This window comes from Perognathus longimembris, chromosome 16 (assembly GCF_023159225.1).
Source record: "Perognathus longimembris pacificus isolate PPM17 chromosome 16, ASM2315922v1, whole genome shotgun sequence".
NCBI classification, from domain to species: Eukaryota; Metazoa; Chordata; class Mammalia; order Rodentia; family Heteromyidae; genus Perognathus; species Perognathus longimembris.
The window spans coordinates 54447651-54465950 of record NC_063176.1 but is presented as its reverse complement, the minus strand read 5'-3'; the positions used below and the strand labels follow the sequence as shown (position 1 = coordinate 54465950).

General features: G+C 44.6%; 1 protein-coding gene across 1 annotated transcript; it reads right to left on the bottom strand.

Annotated features, from left to right (window-relative positions):
* Window positions 1-15453: 15453 nt before the first annotated feature.
* Window positions 15454-16489, bottom strand: Hs3st1 (heparan sulfate-glucosamine 3-sulfotransferase 1). Its single transcript, XM_048364340.1, has one exon. The coding sequence runs from the start codon at window positions 16487-16489 to the stop codon at window positions 15485-15487; it is 1005 nt and encodes a 334-aa protein (XP_048220297.1). The 3' UTR covers window positions 15454-15484.
* Window positions 16490-18300: the final 1811 nt, after the last annotated feature.

Genomic DNA, 18300 nt, shown 5'->3' with positions numbered 1-18300 from the left:
ACGGTGCCAGTTAGACCCTTATTTCCATAGTTAACACAAAATGAGCAGACACCTTGGAGGCTCTGAGTTGGGTTGCAAATTCTCTCCAGCAATTCATGCCCTAGCTTTCTTTCTTCCAGTTCCCAAAGAAGTATATGCCACGCTCACCAGTGATCAACTCGCCGCGTTTGTTGTGTGGGTTGTGATACTCTGGGTAAGCTTTGGTTGCGTTACAACTACAAATCATACGGGGCATATGCGCAAAAGTCTATCTGTAGCTCTCAGCGAATCCGTAAAGAATCCAGGTGGCTTCGTTCGGCCAGGTCATCTCCCATGCCGGGTCTCTGCTGTTAGTACAGTTGTGAGGTAAAGGCTTGGGGTATGGACAGGGCCCCATTCAGAGTAACTTTCTCCCTGGTGCCCAAGGAAGTCTTACTCCACCCAGACTTCTCGCCAACCCACCACTTGAGTTCCCATATCTTCGTCTCCTTTCTTGTATGAAAGCCTAAGAAAACAAACATCTAAACCCATCTTCATGCATGCTGTGATGAAGGGACAGTTTGCAGAAGCTACAGAAGGAATGCGCGCTCACCAGGCCTTTGCTGTGGACCAGGCCTGTCCTCTTGCTGACTTGGCTGTTCCTGACACAGCAATGATGGGCCAATGGAAGCAATGAACTGGAAAACGGGGACGCACGTCCAATCCCCTCGGCAAGCTTCTCTATCTGAAATGTCAGCATGGAGGAAGTGACTTCCTGAGTGATGAAGTCTGTGGCTCTATGGTTGTGAAAAATGAAGGAAAAGATGGCCGGCAAAGGACGCCTCAATGTGCCTCATCTAAGGAGCAAGGCAAAGAGGTTGTAGCTCTTAAGAAATCATTTTTCTGGGCTTCTACCCAGAACAATTTCCAACATTTAAGGGATTTGATTTCATCCAGAACACCATGTACCTTATTCAAATCTTTGGCAAGATAGGGAGAGAGGGAGAGAGAGTTAGGGAGGAAGGGAGGGAGGGAAGGAGAAACAGAGAGCTACGGAGACAGAGAGATAGGGAGATAAGAGACAGAGACAGACACAGAGAAACAGAGAGAGAGAGACAGATAGAGAGAAACAGAAACAGAGAAAGAGTTCTGAAGATAGGGAAGGCACAATTATGAAAGGGAAGGAAGGAGGAAAGGGTGTAAGAGTAAACTAGGTAGGAAGGGAGGGAGGACAACCGAATAAGGAGAGAAAGAGAGGGTGGATGAGAGACAAAACTCCCTTCTTTTTCTTCCCTAGGAGAAGTTACAACATTTTACAATTCACAAGGATGGCACATCACACCTGGTTCTATGGTATTTTTTAGAGAACAGAATTAAGGGTTTGCAGTGCTAAAGATCATTGTCTAAAATCACAAGCTATTTGACAGATTTGTGCAGCTCTTCCCATAATCCTCTGCTATGTCGTGTGGATAAATGTGAAACAGCTTAGATGGCAGGAAGGCCTTGCTCCGTGATTCTCTCTCCCATGTCTGAGCATACAAAGGCACTGCATCTCCGTGCCCAGGGAACTGTTTTGTTGCTCTGGCCACTGGCCAAGGAAGCAGAACCCTGGACATAATTCAGGAGCCTGCGGTGAATAGAAGAAGGCACCCGGTTGGGAGGGGCTGTTGGCTCTCCACTGAGAAATGGGGAGAAATCTTTCACGGGAAGCTATTGAGTAATCCCTCCAGGATAGTAAACAACTTGCAAGCAGGAAACTATGGCCAAGGATGAAATACCAATATGAATAAGAAGCCAATTAAACATCCCACCTGGTTACTCTTTTTGTCTTTCCTCCTCCTCCTCCTCCTCCTTTTTTGTCCCCCCCCCCTTCTTATTTCACAAAATACCAAAATGATTTGTGTTTTTAAGTTATCTAAACCTTGGGTCATTATAACTTCTGTATACCCAATCTGTTTGATGGTTCCATAATGCCCAGAATGTAAGAGTCACCCTGTAATCAAGCTCTTTACAGATACTTCACAACTTGTCACTAACTAGAAATTCTGTGCAGTTCTGCACAGGTACAGTGGGTAGGATATGGCAAAGGTGGTCAATTGGACTTGGGTTAGAATTCTGACTTTCTCTAGTTATGTAGCCTTGAAGACGTGATTTGATGCTTCTGAATCTGACTTTTCACCCCAAGAAGAGTGTTAAAACAAAATTCACATAGATCAAGAGGATCATCTATGACATACATTCCATAACACAGCTGTATATAGATTTCCAATGTCTAGCCTCCTTTGTTTCCAGACAGATCATATCTGTGCCAGATGAGAAGACCCTTCACTCATTCGCCTATGGTGAGACCTACTCATTCATTACTGGTGAGGAGGCCTGAATAGTGCCTTGTCCGTTATAGGCAATCAGTTAATACCTAGACAAAGAGTGAATACACTTTATTTAGCATGTGAGAAGTAAGCAAGACAAATGTAAAGGGAATATCGGTTCTATGAATGAATATCTAATGCATCTAGTACTTAAAATAAAATGAAGCACTTAGAAAATCTATTGGAAGGTATGAGGTGGTAGGTATATCTGCTAAGCTTTTACTAGGCAAAGGATAGCTGAGCAAGGAAATAAATAAAGTGAGGCAGAGAAAAAGAGCACAGCTCTTAAACTTTTCCTGACTATCAGGTAAAGGAGAAGGGAGGAGGTATCACATGGGTGGGGACAGAGCAAGCACATGCTATTCTCTTCCTCTTTTTATAGAGGCACCCATGCCTTTATGGGATCTCTACCCTCACAATCTCATCTCATCTTAATAATCTCACAAAGGCCTCACTTCAAACACCATCATTCATACATATATATATGTATATATAGTTTAATGCACACACACATATGTATATATATATATATATATACACACATTAAGTTTCCAACACATAACCTTTTGGGAGATTCATTCAAGACATCAAACTACAGTTGGTATATGTTTTTATCTCTATAATTTTATACATACATAGAACGGTGAAACTTCATTCGGTGGGTATCCTCGTCATTCTAAGGGGCTATCTGTGAGATACAGAGCCACTTACCTACTCATGAGCCTGATAGATAGGAACAAAACAAAAGAGGATTTTAGGGTGTCTTCTCCCACATTATTATTTATTCATTTGATCACTTTTAGTAGAAATCCATTCTATTGTCTGGTTTTTCCTTATTTTAAGCAGTTTGGTCAGTGTGCTCAAACAGGACCAGGGAATTTTATGAAATAGAATGGACAGGTGCAAGGTTAATTTCCACCCAGTAGAAAGCTAACTAATGAGGCATTTACCCTGAGATTGTATTGCTGAGCGTTTTACAGGTAGATTGGGAATAGCCTGATGTAGAAGGTAATAATGTACTTCTCAGGATGGGTGAAATGGAAACGTTCCACACACTAGCTTAAATTATAAGTGTAAGTGATTTATTTGGTTTGAAGCTAAGCCACGAGTTAGGCAAATGAAAAGTGGATGTAATTAGGTTTGTTTCGCATTAGGTATCACGTTTATTTCCCATCTATAAACTGATAAATAATGCAGCCATTGGAAACTGAAATTGTCATGCAGAAATGATGCATAGAGCTCATGCTTTTTTTGGAGGTCCTTTTGCCCATACTGCAATTGAATCAAGACTGTGCTGGACTCGTTTGCAAGTCACACAGTTCGCACACACAAAGATTAGATACTTTCCCTGTTTGAGGGGCTAGATGGATAAACGATTGATGGATACATAGATTAACAATCACACATCACCATTATCTTCAAATTATTTCATCACCCAAACACCTATAAAACCATTAATCCTCCTGTGATCTCTTTTCTGTCTCTATGGATGTGTCCATTTTCAGTCTTTTGGGGACAGTATTTGGCCACATCATACAATGAGTGTGATTGTTCTTGATGCTCGTGATTCATTCTTGTTGAATCTTGCATTTGAAATTTCCACACTTTCCATTCCTGAGCACTATTGCACTGTATGGCTATATGACAGTTTTTCCATCTATTCATCTGTTGCTGGACATTTGGATTGTTTATACAACGTGGCAATTACAAGTAAGAGGGAAACTGGATTTCAGTATATACATGGACCCAGCTAAGATAGCTCTTGAACTTTAAATTTCTCTAAGTTTATAAACTTTTAAATGCCTTCTTTGGAATTTCATCCCTTCTTCCAAGGGAAGGAGTCAAATTAAGTATGATTCACTACTGAGTGTTAAAGGAATAACTTGAGTACAAATAAAAATAAACAATGGAAGTTAATAGAAAAAAATAGTCATTTTATGTCCTTGGAAGATAGTTAACAGACTTTTTTTTTTACCAAAAGAAGCAAGATTCCTCAACTGTTTGTGGAAACAATTTCTTTCAAAATTATCTTTTATTTGTATCTTTCTATATACAAAGAACAGAATGGGGGGAACGTTCAACCTTTACTATTTCACTATTTGAATATTTCAGAGAAACAGAATGACCTTTATTATCCTGATAGTTGTCTCCAAAATTGCATTTTTTTGTAGCACAATAAAAACAAAAATGGATTTGTTTGTACTCTGTCCCCACTCACCCACCACTAACTTCTTTCTGGCTACCACATATAGGAGGTTTTTTTTTTTTTTTTTCTCTTACCTCAATCAATTCTCCAATTCTTGGAGCACAGTAGTGAGTGTTTGCATCATTTCTCGCACTTCTGTCGGACTCCCGAGGCAGTATCCGATCCCACCGACTAGGGGCTGATATCACATGACCATCCACACTTAGGTGACAGTTCAGTCCGGTTGTCTGTTACTTGTGTTTCTGGTCCACTGGCCGCAGAAGGTTCCTTTGACCCTCCTCCAGGTCACTCTTTGGCTAAGAGAGCACATGGAACCAAGGAGAACAGCATCCTCACTGGACTCTTGGTCTAAGGAACAGCCTAATGAAATATAGACTAAGACGAAGGAAGTGGAAGGGTCAGAAATCGTTCATGGGTTTTCTGGGAAAGCCATTCTCCCAATCACCTACCTGCTCACCAATCCCGAGGTTGTCTAGAACCTGTCCCATGGGCCTGGTGGAGACTGTCTTCAGGAATTTTCATTGACGAAATCATGGTACATGGATTATCAACTCAACCTTCTGTGCCACTGGGGAGGGACAGGGCTGGAAACTTGAACTTTCTACGAACAAGATCATTTTCCAGGCACCGTACTCCTTCCTATGGCTTTTTAGAGGTTTTGCCAACTCTCCTAATATAAGCTCGGGCATGGCTCGCTGTGAATGACCAAAGACTCTCTTCACATTTTTATTGTTCTTATTTCACAGGAAAATATAAGATTTAGGAATTGTGAGCCAGGATCACAGAAAAGACCAAGGAAGGCCTCATATGTATTTCTTTTGATCTCATACTTGTCCATGACTTTAATACTTGCAAATGCTTTTATTCCCAAGCAACACAAAACTGCTTTGCAGATCTGTAGTGAAGATGCATTGGTCTCAATATTCATGGTAGTTCCATGCCAACTGGAGTAATAGTATATTGTCAGTAGACAGTTCCTACTTACATACCTTTTGAAAGGAACCACAAAAAAGTATATTAAAAGAGCAATAAATGTACATATGTAGACTGTCTACTGGGTGACTGGTTATACTCACGGCCTTTATCATACACGGCAATTACTTAAATAAAAATCCCATTCCTGTTAGCAGACTGACGTTGTGAAATAGCTATTCAAACTAGGCAAATATTACCCATCATTTTCAATGGTGATATCAATATTTGCATTGATGAATGGAAAACAAGCTCTCTCAGATGTATGAGAACAAGGAGAAAGGGAAAACCAAGAGGGCAAAGTAGGGTGGATATGGTCAAAATACTATATACACAGTTGTTAAAATAGAACAGTGAAGCTTACTGCTATTGCTTTGGAAAGGAAGAAAGGGAGAAGAGGAAGAATGACGGGGAGAATGAGTTTAATGAACATACATTGTATGTAGGAATATCTCTAATTTACAACTAAAGGATGCGAAATAAAGTTGGGGGGGCACCTAGTTTTCTTACTGAGAAGTAGATAAACAGCTAGAGGAAAAATTGTAAACCACAGCTGAATTGGATACTTGAAGTGCAAATCAGAAGTAGGTACAGTCTTTAATTGTGTGGAAAATGTAAATTGCTACTAAAGATAGCACATCTAAATTAAAGGAGGAGGAAATAGAACCTGCCATGCTGTCTCTTTTGAATGCTGAGTATAGCTCTTAATATCCACTGTTCTACAACTCTGTTAAGATTCTTCAGAGTTTGGTGAATTGTTGAAGAGACGTGTTGAGTCTGTCAGGACTTGTGCTTTCTGAGCGGACCCTTCTCCCAATTTGTTCTAACTGCATCTCTTCCTCACAAGATTGAGCTATGGAAAAATTCAAGGCAATCAGCTCAGCACACTTGCCTATATTCTGCTTAGGGAGCAAATGGACTTAGGTGAAATCACTTAATCATCATCCTATATAATGCTGAAAATGGACTGAAACTAGTCAAATGCTCAAGTCAAAATAGTTTTGAAATTACATAGGAGGTCCAAGGACTCATAATAATGATAATTTACATTTGTTTAATGGTCTTTAATATCATGAATGCTCATCCCTCTATTAATCTGTTTTTAAAAGTATTGCTTTGGTTCCATTAAGCAGGTGTTCTGTCCATTGTGCTGTCAAATAACACACGGGTGTATCTGTTAGTCTCCAACGAGGGACCCAGTGAACTCCACCTGTGATTATTCTGCTCCTCCTGTGATCCTTTCCCAAAGAAAGTTCTTTGAAATAATAGAATGTAGCAATAGTATCTCTATGCAACACTTGCAGCATTTGCTGTCCTCTTTTGGAACACCATGGGGAAAGCCAGCTTCAAGGATAGTGCTGCAAAGCGCTCTGTTTGGCCATGTTAGGAAGTCAGTCCCCAGGTATTGTGGTCACCTCAGCTTTGGTATCAAGGATGTCATTACAGAAGCTGACTTAGTCAAGGAGTGGTCGTGCATGCCTACAGTGACAGCTACATTGAGGGACATAGGTAGGGTTGTCAGTTCGTGGCTGGCTCTGTGCAAGAAGAGGGAGACCCTTTTCTGGTAAAATAAAGCACAAATGGACTGAAGGCTTGATTTAAGTGGTAGAGGGCTTGCCTTACAAACATGAGACCCCAAGTTCAGCCACACACACATATACACCTATTGGACAACAGTTCAGATCATCCTTTTCCTGATGTTCTCCCTAGCCAATATCTGACCATACCTTGATGAGCAAGACCTGCCTACCTTCAGAACCTAGGAGATAATAAACCATCTCCAAACCATAACATTTGGGGGATGTTTGCTCTATAGACAGAAGCAACCCTACTACAAGACTGATCTTCCCTCCACCCAAGTCATTAGTAAAAGAAGAATGTAACTTGGACAACTGCCAATTGAGTATCTGCAGAGAACTGTACGGTAAACCTTTCCTGAGGGAGCCACCGGCCTTTACTCGGGGGTGAGTGGCCAGACAAGGGACCTACAAGTATTCAGTGTGCTAATTTTGTTTTCAGGTTGGAAAACTCTGGTAGGACATGAACCAATCTGTTGACAATTGTTATCTCTGAATAATCTAAAATGAAAGGTCTTCTTGTTATACAATGAACAGGTGTTCCTTGAGAAACAAAAATCATGCATTCTTTTTTCAAGAGATGGTATAGAAAATTTGTTACAAACAAAATGAATGGGATAAGTAAATTGCCTTAAATTCCTGTGCCAGTAACTTGTTACCTAGTACATGATGAACAACTTAAGAAGCTTAAACCAGTGTATATCTTTGTGTGGTGTTAGTTGGCAAGTACAGGAGTCTAAGCTTTCCCTAGCTCTGCTTTAATCTTCCCAGGCAGCAATCAAAGCTTCAGGCACATGGTTTCTCCTCGGGAGGTTCAGGACCTTCTTCCTCCATCACCACGTGTTGGGAAACATTACCTCTGTGCATGTGTAGGGCAGATCTTTTGTTTCTTGCTGGATGTTGGCAGGAATACCCTTAGTGACTGGCCAGAGTAATGGTTTTTGTGATACCGCCTTGTCATAGGCCTCTCAGACATGGCAGGTGGTACCTTCAAAGGACTCTAAGAAATCTCTCTTTCTCTCTCTCTCTCTCTCTCTCTCTCTCTCTCTCTCTCTCTCTCTCTCTCTCTCTCTCTCTCTTCCCTCCTACTCCCACCCTGTCAGCTAAGATAGTCACATAATCATAATGTAGTCACATCATATCACCTTTGTCATACAGAATAGCCTAATGAGAAGAATAAATGTCCAATTTATTTTCAAATTCTGCTCAAATCTGAGAGATTATTTACACCGGGAGTAAGTATGTTAGGAGCCATACTAGATTTCTGCTTACCATAGTCATTTGGCTGATATCTATCTTAAGATCTCTCTATTTTTGTTTTGTTTGTGTTCTTCTTCTTTCTATGGGTAGATGTGTTGTAGAAAAAAATTCTCTCCGACCTTGAAAAGTAATGTAGCCTGGAATACTGTCCAGGGAATTATTATGGCTCTACCATTTTTAACCATGACTTGGAATGAATTGCCTAATAATTTTGTGCCTTTTTCTCACCTATATTATATGGTTAATAGTAATAAGAATTTCTTAGATAGATGTGAAGATTCAATGCTAGGATATTCATCCACCTTTCAAAAACGCTTAGCTACTGTTCACTTACATTTACATGACACTGAATGCCAAAGTCATTAGAACCAAGTAGGAGTTGCAGGGAGTTACTGTCAAATTTTAGAAGAGTGCTTTTGGAGTTACAGATGTATAACATCCATTATCCATAGTCATAATATCTATGAGAAGGATACTACATGTATCTTATAGAAAGGTTCTAGAAATTCAGAGAGGTGAAGAAAAATTGTCAGGATCATATAACTCTAAAAAAGACTGAGCGACATCTTCAAACTCAAGTTTTCAGAATCCCTGACTAGTGCTTTTTACGGAAGCCAATAGGATGAAATGCTGTTATATTTGTTTTGTGACAGTACGTGGTGGAGCTCAGATCCATGGACGAGAGCTCGGGGAATGCAGGAGAAGAATTTCAGGAGCCAATTTGGAGATGGAATGGGTTGCCTTGGAGGAAACCGAGTTATCCATTTGTTGGATGTTCAAGAGGAGGGTGCAAAACCCAGCTGGGTGCAAAGAGCTCGAGCACTGGGATAATTTGTCGAATTAATAGACATTCGTGATTCCTGTGTTAAACCCTGTACTATTTAATGGCAATACGATGATAAGGAAGCACATGGAGATTAGATGGATTATTCCCCAGGGCTTTGTAAGGAATAAATAAGCAATATATATATTAAAGTGTCTGCAAGGGCTGGGATTAGAGATATACTTGCAGGAACAGATCAATGGAGAGGAGAATATGACGTGGAGTGAGCGTTTACATTAGATTGATACCTAGACAAGAATCATTAGACAATTAGACTAGAATTGTCATTCAGTTCACAAACATGTACTTTATGTTTACCTTTCTGTCAACTTCCTGTCTAGCCAAGCACTTGGAATGCTTCTGCCTCTTTGCAATCCAAAGGAAAAGGCATCCTTTACCAATTCCAAGTGGAATGCTTAGCAATCAAAAAGAGCTGCAATACCCTGTAACACAAGTAAGGTAGAACAGTGCATCCGTACGTGGAGGTACAGAAATATTTAATAGAGTTTGACATTGACATATTTATATTCGTTAGAGACAGAGTCTTCCTAAGTAACTTAGCCTGGCTTTGAACTCACAGACCCTCCAAGCACAGGGATCCCAGACATGCACCATCATATCCAGCCTCACTGGTGGTGTTATAGTAGTTTAATAAGTCAGAAAAGAAAATGCAAAGAGCTTTTTGATAAAAGTGAAGGGAACGGTTTTTGTCATGGCTGTTGTCTCCCATGTCACTGGAAGGATTTTAGGCATTTTTCCATCCTATTGATCACATCCACTAGGAAATAAGAGAGTAAAGGCATAAGTTTGTTATCTAGATTGCATGACCCTAGCAGCAAAGCCTAGAATGGAGATTCCTGTATTCTTGGGGCCCGATTGCAGGAGGCACCATGATGCTGTGTGAGACAAAGAGAAAGCCGAGGAGGAAACAAGCACACGTGGCTTTAGAAGGCTGGCCCAGCCTCATGGCGTGAGGAACCCGCGCATGAGTAATACACTGCTCCAAGGCAGGGAGCCCGGATGTTGGCCCTCCCTCTCCTCCCCAGCACACCCTACCTTCTGTCAATCAAACATTAGTTCCAGTGCCCCCAGGAAAGGGGCGCAACGTTCCAGCCATCTCCAAGAAAGGCAGATCCTGATGGGGAAAGGGAGCAAACCTCCAGAACTCAGTTGAGAGTGGCCCATCAGCAGCCTCCGGGGGGGCAGATGAGGATGGGGCCTCTTTTCCCTGGGAAACCGATTTGGGTAAGACACCCACACACAGCCAAGGGGATAAGGGCATAGCGGGAATGTGGGAGGAGGGCGATGAGGAGAGTGTTTTGGTCCATCACGCAACTCTCAGCTCTTCACTACTACGCCTCATGTGCCCTGAGCTTAGAGTTCTTACCTACCTTACCTGCTCGATTTTTTCAACTACACAGGATGAACATCAGCTGGTTTTGAACGGAAAGAAAGCTGAGATTCTGAGAATTTGAAGCTAAGGCCGCATGGCTCTACCACTACATCTATTGCTTTTGCTTTCTTTTTGCCTCGCTGGAGAATTAGAGCAGAATAAAGATTCCTGTATCAGAGTGAATAGAATCGTCGGTGTTGTTTCACTTAGCCAAACACATCCATCAAGCAACCAGCTGAGGAGATATCTCCCACGGTGGTCCTCTGACCTTATCTCATGCTGGAAAAGCTGGCCCTCAGCTCCAGCCCAGGTGTCTCTATTTCTGACTGTTGGGGGGATGTGTGTTCAAGTCCTAGCCACTGTTTTCTTGAAGGTGACCTTAGCATCCTCCCCTATCTGTCCAGTTTCACAGTGTTGTTATGTACAATTTCCCTAAAAGGCTCTCTCACCTTGATGGACACTCAAACTTTACTTCCCCCTCCCCTAACCCTTCTGAGGGAAGGCTTGGTGTAATAGTCCACAATGTAAGCTTGGTACTGGTCAGGCTGAGTTAGAGAGTCATGAGTTTGAGGCCAGCCTGAACTCCTATTGTCTCAAGAAATGGCTAAAAATTATCAGAGCGGGGATACTAGAGAACATTTTTTTTTTCCAGTTGAACTAAGGAAAGACTCTGTGAGCACAGGTAAACCCTTTAATCACTGAGTTTTAGTTTCTTCCTCTATAAAGTCAATGTGTCATTTCCTACTTTTCAGAATTGTTATGTGAGTTAGAAGCAACCGATTTAAAATACCAAGTACCTAGCAGGTGTGCAATAAATGATAGTTATTTTTATGCAAAAGGCACACCTGCACAGGAGCCAATGACACACGGGTGCCTACTAAGTAAGCTTCTAACACCTCCATCTTCCAGCAGCTGTCAAGGCCATGAGTTCCTGGTGAGTAATGGTAATGGCTCTTCAATGTGTTTAACCCATTCCTCACGTCCACTAGACATGCCGCTTCTCATCCTTCCCTTCCTCCTCAGCTCTCTCCCTCACCCCTATCTAGCTCCTGTCTAACTCCTCAGGCTGCCTTTATCTAGAATGTCCTCCTCTGGTGATATCATTGTGTTCTGTGTTCTAGATACACACCAATTCCCTGAAAACCTCGTAAAAGGATCGGCCTTCTGCGGCCCACCATTGAAATGGCTTTGGTCAAAACTCTGTCATGTGACTTTTGGGAGGATTCTTCACCTTTGACTATTCCTAAGAAATAATAGTATGTGATGATGTTATGTCTGCTACATCTCCCCTTTATGACATCCCCCCGCCCATACACACTATCCCCTGGAGGCCCCTAGAGTCAGCAGCATTGCTTCCTTTCTTCAAATGTGTACTGGGGCAGGGCATGGCCTAATACCTGTGTCATTTCTTCTCTGCGACCATTCTAGTTGATTCTAGAATCAGCTAATTGATTCTGATGGCTAGCTGAACTAATCCCTAGTTGACTCTTACCAAGGATGTGCCTGAATAAATGTCCAAGTATGGAATACACTGCTCTGCCCAGTCTGTACCGAGCTCAAGATCTTTTCATTCGCCCTCTTTGATTATTAATAAGACTCAGAACTGCTAATGGCCTATCACCTGTTGCATTTCTTACATTCCGAATAAATTAGTACCGTGTGTGTGTGGTACACAGTAGAGGATCATAAACAAATACAAGCTTAATGAATCCTGGTGACCTCTCCCCTCTCCCCTTTGAAAGGCATGCTGGCCACCGCCCCCTTCCACTCTCTGTCTCCGCTCATGCGAGCCACAATCTCCCAGGACAGAAGATGCGAGCTTGTGCTCAAAAGCACACCATCATTTTTTTTTCCTAAACTAGCCTACTCCAGGATGCAAGCAGGTAGCCACACCGTTTTACTGGGGCTATGGGACTTGTCTGATTCGTGGAGCAGGGTAGGGGGAGGCACTGTCCTGAATTGGGAGCAGCAAGTGAAGGCTATGTCCTCCTCCCGTGACTCAGGCTTGGTCCAACTCCTCTCAGCTGTCTCTTTGGAAGAATCTCACCTAGAGACGCTCATGCTGCCATGAACCTGGGCTGGGGTAGGAACCTTACTCCCTTTTCTTGGCACTGTCTCTTTGTTTACAGGATTGGCCTCAGTCACATGTAGGAGGGATCAAATGTTATTTGGCTAAGTCACTACCTTTTGGCATTCCTGGATAAGCATGGGTTTACAAATGTGTCCTCTTAATGTGACGGTGTTTACAGGAGATCTAAATACCTGGGGCAATGGCTCTTTGTCACTGGCCCTTTCTAAAGACTGGCTGGGATGTACCAAATATGAACGAGTCAGTGAATCTCATCTCTGGAACTCTGTCCCCTCCACTTTTGGTTTCCATTCATGCCTATCCTGAGTCCAGTGTCAGTACCTCTCCATCAGTGATTAATTGAATTTATTCTGTGAGTATTTTACCCTGAGCCACCCTTTCAATCAACTCTGGAAGCTCTGGTAGGTAGCTTGACTGTACCTTTAGTGCTGGTCCAATTTTCTTCATTTACATCCAGTACCCTAGTGGTGGCAAGCTGTGTCCCAACGAAGCCATCTTCCTTGAAACACAGGCTTTCGTTGGTGACTTCCAGATTGTTCTATTGGGTCTCTGAGACTGTCATTGTAACTTTATTTCTGTTGCCATATGTCTGAGAAGCCCTGAGAACTCGCTTTAACTTTCCTGGGTCCTTCCACTCTTCAGCTCTTAAATGAACAGGGTAAAATCAAGACCCAATGAACTGCTGCAGAGGGAGCTGCTCTGTCCTGCGTAATACCACGTCCACACGAAGTCTGCCACACACATTTCTCCTCCTCCCCTGGCGGAGTGACCACCTTAGTGAATTCCGAGGAGGAAGGTATTGCGGGTGCCATCTGTGCGTGGCCTGGAGGAGTCGGGTGTGGATCCCGGGTGGTCAGGTCAAGCTGGAGCTGACGAGCCACGCGGAGATGACTCACTTTCTCCGACCAGGATGCTGAGAAAAAAGGCAGCCTCCTTCTTACCCTTCCTGTATCTCAGGCACACTCCTCTGTGCGGAGGACTTCTTGACTCCAGGGGAAAAACAATGTCAGGTCAAGTCAGGGTGAAGTGTGTCTCAGTCTGAGCTCTGCCTAGGATGCTCAGAAACAGCTGGTTAGGAACAAACTCTCACTGCGACTGAATGTGAGCTCGCGTCAGCGTGACCTGGTCCCTCATTTTGTTGGGCTTCTTTCCCTCGCTTTGCACTAGTAATTCTCTCACCCTGAAGTTGCTTGGGGGAAATTCCCACCAGTTCTTAGGCACAGGAGGCAATAGTGTCCATTTCTCAAGTCTACCTTGAGTCTAGCTTGCGTCAATATACAATTTTATTGCGCTTGCTTATATTTTCTCTTACTTTAAAGAACACATTTTGTTTTCATAAGGAAACACCTGGTTAATTTTTAAAGACTGGAAGATGGAGAAGTGCATGAGAGCTGAAGGTCAGAACTGCCTTACGTGGTAATGTGGCTCTTCCACTGCCCCGGTTATGCGGCTCTTCCAGGCCAGAGTGAATCTCTATTTCTGCGTGTAGGTACAAAGTTTCTCAACTCTGCTCCCGACACCAGCCTTTTTCAAGTCTTAACTTCAATCTCTGGGAATTTAACATGTCCTTCACAATCAGGACTCCAAACCTGGAGGTGATTTTAAAATAGAGCCTCATTTTTGTCTCAATGCATATGAAATGTTATATGCTATATGCATAAATATACATATATACATACGTGTGTATATAGCATATATACATGCATATATACATACATGTGTATATACCTATAGACATTTAAATACACGCACATATATATGCATGTACATATACACACATAAATGCACAGAATAGTCTGTCATGATAACAGAAACTCTCAAGAATCAGCAAGAGGTTACTATGCTTGTGTTCAGCTCTTTGGATAATCTGTGGCGTGGCGACGCATACAGAGTTTGCAATCTTCGTTTTTTCAGTCTGAACTAATTTCTGGAGGCCAGTAAGAACCTGAAGCCAAGTCCACAGACCCATGACCATTCTGAAAGATAAACTGTTCAATCTATTTCCTTTAAGTAGAAACCTTCCACCCCTTGCTGAGACAAGAAGGATATGTCCAATTTTTTTTTCTTTTTTAGTCAGAGTCAGATCACAAATAACCTTTCACAAGCTATCATCTGCTTCTCTAACCTGTGGACTGCCTTTTCCGCTACGAGTTTACTAAGGGTTCAACTCCACATTGAGACTGATGCCGGGAATCAGTGGAATGTACCCCACCCCCACCCCCAAAAGGGAGTCTCCGAGAAGGCGATTCTTATGGTGGAAGAAAAATAAAAATAAATCTGATAGTGATAAGGAGACATTCAAAATTAAAAGGCAATGCAGAAAGGTGAGGAGAGGGATAGAGGAAGTAACAACCCGGAAGAATCCTTTCCTTATCTGCCACGAATGCAATACGAACAACTATTTTGAGTTGGGGGGTGGGGGTGGGGGGAGGGCAGTTCATTATATATTTTTTTTTAAAAAAAAGACAGTATCTCCAGAAAAATCTGTTGGTTTTTTTTTTCTCAGTGAAATAGTTTAGTTCTTTCATATAGACATATTACACAACGTTAACAACCATGAAAAAACAATACAAAATGCCCTCCATTTAACAAGTAGAAAAATATAACTAGTTATATATATATATATATATTTATGGCAATTGTGAATCTAATACTGTACAGAAGTAATTTATGGATTTTTTTTATTTTTACAAATAAATTATAGCTTAAATGCCTCTCTCTCTCTCTCTCTCTCTCTTTTTTTTTTAATTCTCTCCCCACCCCCCCTGTCTCCATGTACACGGGAAGTTAAGTTACCACCGGCTACATAAAGTTCCGACTCGGGTGCGGCCGTCCCGTCAGTGCCAGTCAAAGGTCCTGCCCACCAGCTGGAAGAACTTCTTGTTGGGCTCGTGGAAATAGTCGTGCAGTTGCTGGAGCAGCTTGGGGTCCACCTGGGGGTGCGCGCGGCCCTTGGACTCGTGCAGGCAGCGGTCCCGGCCCGCGTCGCGCAGGCAGTAGAACCCTTTGGTCTTGTTGAAGTAGAAGTTGGAGGCGTTGATCTGGGGCGCGAGCTGGAGGAAGCGCTCCACCTTCTGGATCTCGGGGAAGGGGTCCCTGATGAGGCGGTCCCCGTCCACGATGTGGAAGCGGCCGAGCGGGAAGAAGCGCAGCCAGTTGCGCATGTGGACGTGGTAGAGGCTGCGGTTGAGCGCCTTGTAGTCCGGGTTGAGGCGGCCGGCGCGCAGCAGGACCCGCTCGACGGCCGGGTAGGGCTTGCGCTTCTGCAGGTGGTTGTAGAACACCTGCGTGTAGTCGGAGAGCACGCGCTCCGAGGGGTCGCGCAGGATCAGCAGCAGGCGGGTGGCGGGGTTCATGCGGTGCACGCGCGCGGGCACCTTGGGCGACGTGAAGTAGGCCGGGGTCTTCTCCACCGTCAGCTGGTGCGGCGCCGAGAACGGCATCTGGCTCAGGTACCAGCCCAGCCCGTGGCGGTAGTGCTCCTCCCAGTCGAAGAAGTGCACCTCGTTCTCCGCCGCCGCCACGTCGGGGTGCAGGCTGAGCATCTCCAGCAGCGCGCGCGTGCCGCCCTTGCGCACCCCGATGATGATGGTGTGCGGCAGCTGCTGCTGCTGCTGCGGAGCCCCCGACGAGCCGTTGGTGGGGGCGCCGCCGCCGCCGTCGCCGCCCTCGCCATCACCCACGTCCGCCTGGAGGGACCCCACTTTCCCCGGGAGCTCCTGCAGCCTGGGCTCGGCCCCCCAGGGAGACGCCGTCGCCGTCGCGGTGGCCGTCGGGCGGGAAGGCACCAGCTGGGTCTGCGCCACCAGCAGCACCGCGCCCAGGAGCAGCGCCGTCGCCATGCCGGACACCTCGGGGTGGGGTGGGGGGGCTCACTGCGCCCCACCCTGGGTCATGAAGCGCGCGCACGCTTCCGATCAGATCAGATCAGTGGCACATGGGTGTCGCCGGCTGCTGTAGGTTACTGGGGAGGGCAGAACAAAAGAAAAGGACACGTGTTAACCCCAAATGAAAGAAGAGAAGCACGGCAGCAGTGGACATAATGTAGTCGGGGTACTGCGTTCGCCTTCCTGGGGCTCTGCATTCTCCGTTCTGTAACACTTTGTGAAGGGCTAGAGTGCAAATATATACGTGTGTGTGTGTAGACCTACGGTCTCCATGGCAACTCCTACTCCAAAGGTGACATCGGAACTCTAGAACATCCAGAGAGGAAGGGCAAAAGGCACCGGCGTGGTTGTGTCCCAAGAACTTTACTTATTTAGGTAGGAAGGCCATCGGTTTCTCACTTTTTATTCATGTTACACTCCCTTGGACTTTCTTTTTTTTTCTCATTCCTTTGCACACCTGTATATGGTTAGCTCACAAGCGGTACCGAAAACGAGGCCAGAGTGGCCTTCTCAGCCACCATTTGACAACCCCTGCCCTAAGGAAACGGGTGGGAAGGTCACCGAGCTCAACAAAACCCAAGGGACTGTGGGCCTCGCGGCAGCCCGTGTCAGCCATACAGAACAAGACTTGTCTCTGCACACGCCCCGCCCCTTTATGGGTTCTATTATCTCATGGGGCAGGCAAGAGATCTATCATCCAATATCCAACCCTGGCTATGGGCTCACTGAGGTGGCAAGGAGAAAGAGGTACATCCCAGAAACCTGATATGGGCGTGACCAATGGCGGCTGGAGAGGCCTGGGCCTCAGCCCTGGTGCCCCCACTGTGGGAAGAAACTGCCCTGCCCAACAGCTGGCTTTGGGGTTCTACTCATCAAGCCACACCCCCAGCCCTTTATTTTGCTTCAGCAAGGTTTCAGATGGAGTCCTCACACTGCAACCCTCCTTTGGACGGCTCCTACATAGCTGGGTTTACAGATACAGACCACCACTCGTCCCTTGAGTGTGGAGATAGGCGTGTCACTAACTTTTTTGCCTGGGCTGATCTTGAAGTAGATGCTCCTGATCTCCACTTTCTGAGCAACTGGGGTTACAGGCATGAGCCAGCAAGCCTGACCTCTGGCAAGCATTACCTGGTGCAACCTAACTGTCAGGAGAAAGGTGTGGTAGTGGGTTGGTAGGCACACCCATTTATTGGCCTGCAACAACGGGAAAGTCTTCACGGAAGAAATGATTACAGTGAGCCTAGAGGGATTAAAAAGTGACGTAAGCTGGACGGCAAAATGGCTTGTGTACACAAAGCTTTACTGCGAATGAAGCAGCTCACAAACTGGCTCTGCTGACCACTGCCACAGCTCGCAGTGTAGGCAAATACTCTGTGCATGACAGACACGTCTAAGGAGACCAAAATGCAGTCCGTTCCTAAAACTCAGAGCCCACTGTCAAAGCTCAGTTTTGTCTCTCCTTCTTCAGACTGCCTCCTTTGACCAAGTTCTTCTTCTTCACCTTTCTGAGAGCATTCAGCCAATAACACCTCTGAAGGACACAGGCTAATAACCACTAGCCTTTGATGTTGGGGCCTCCCAGAGATGAGGAATGGTGGGCGAAACAGATGGACAAGCACCTGTATTTGGCAGTCTGCAGATTCACTCTAGACTCACTTCAGTGACTCCTGTTTAAACACTGAAGGGAAGGGTTGGAGACAGGCCCAGGATGGGGCCCGCCATGTTTATAAAGCCAGTGACGGGGTGTTCTATTGAGAGGACCC

What these genes read in the sequence shown, in the direction of transcription:
- Hs3st1 (XM_048364340.1), bottom strand. Translation starts at nt 16,489, where the DNA reads ATGGCGACGGCGCTGCTCCTGGGCGCGGTGCTGCTGGTGGCGCAGACC.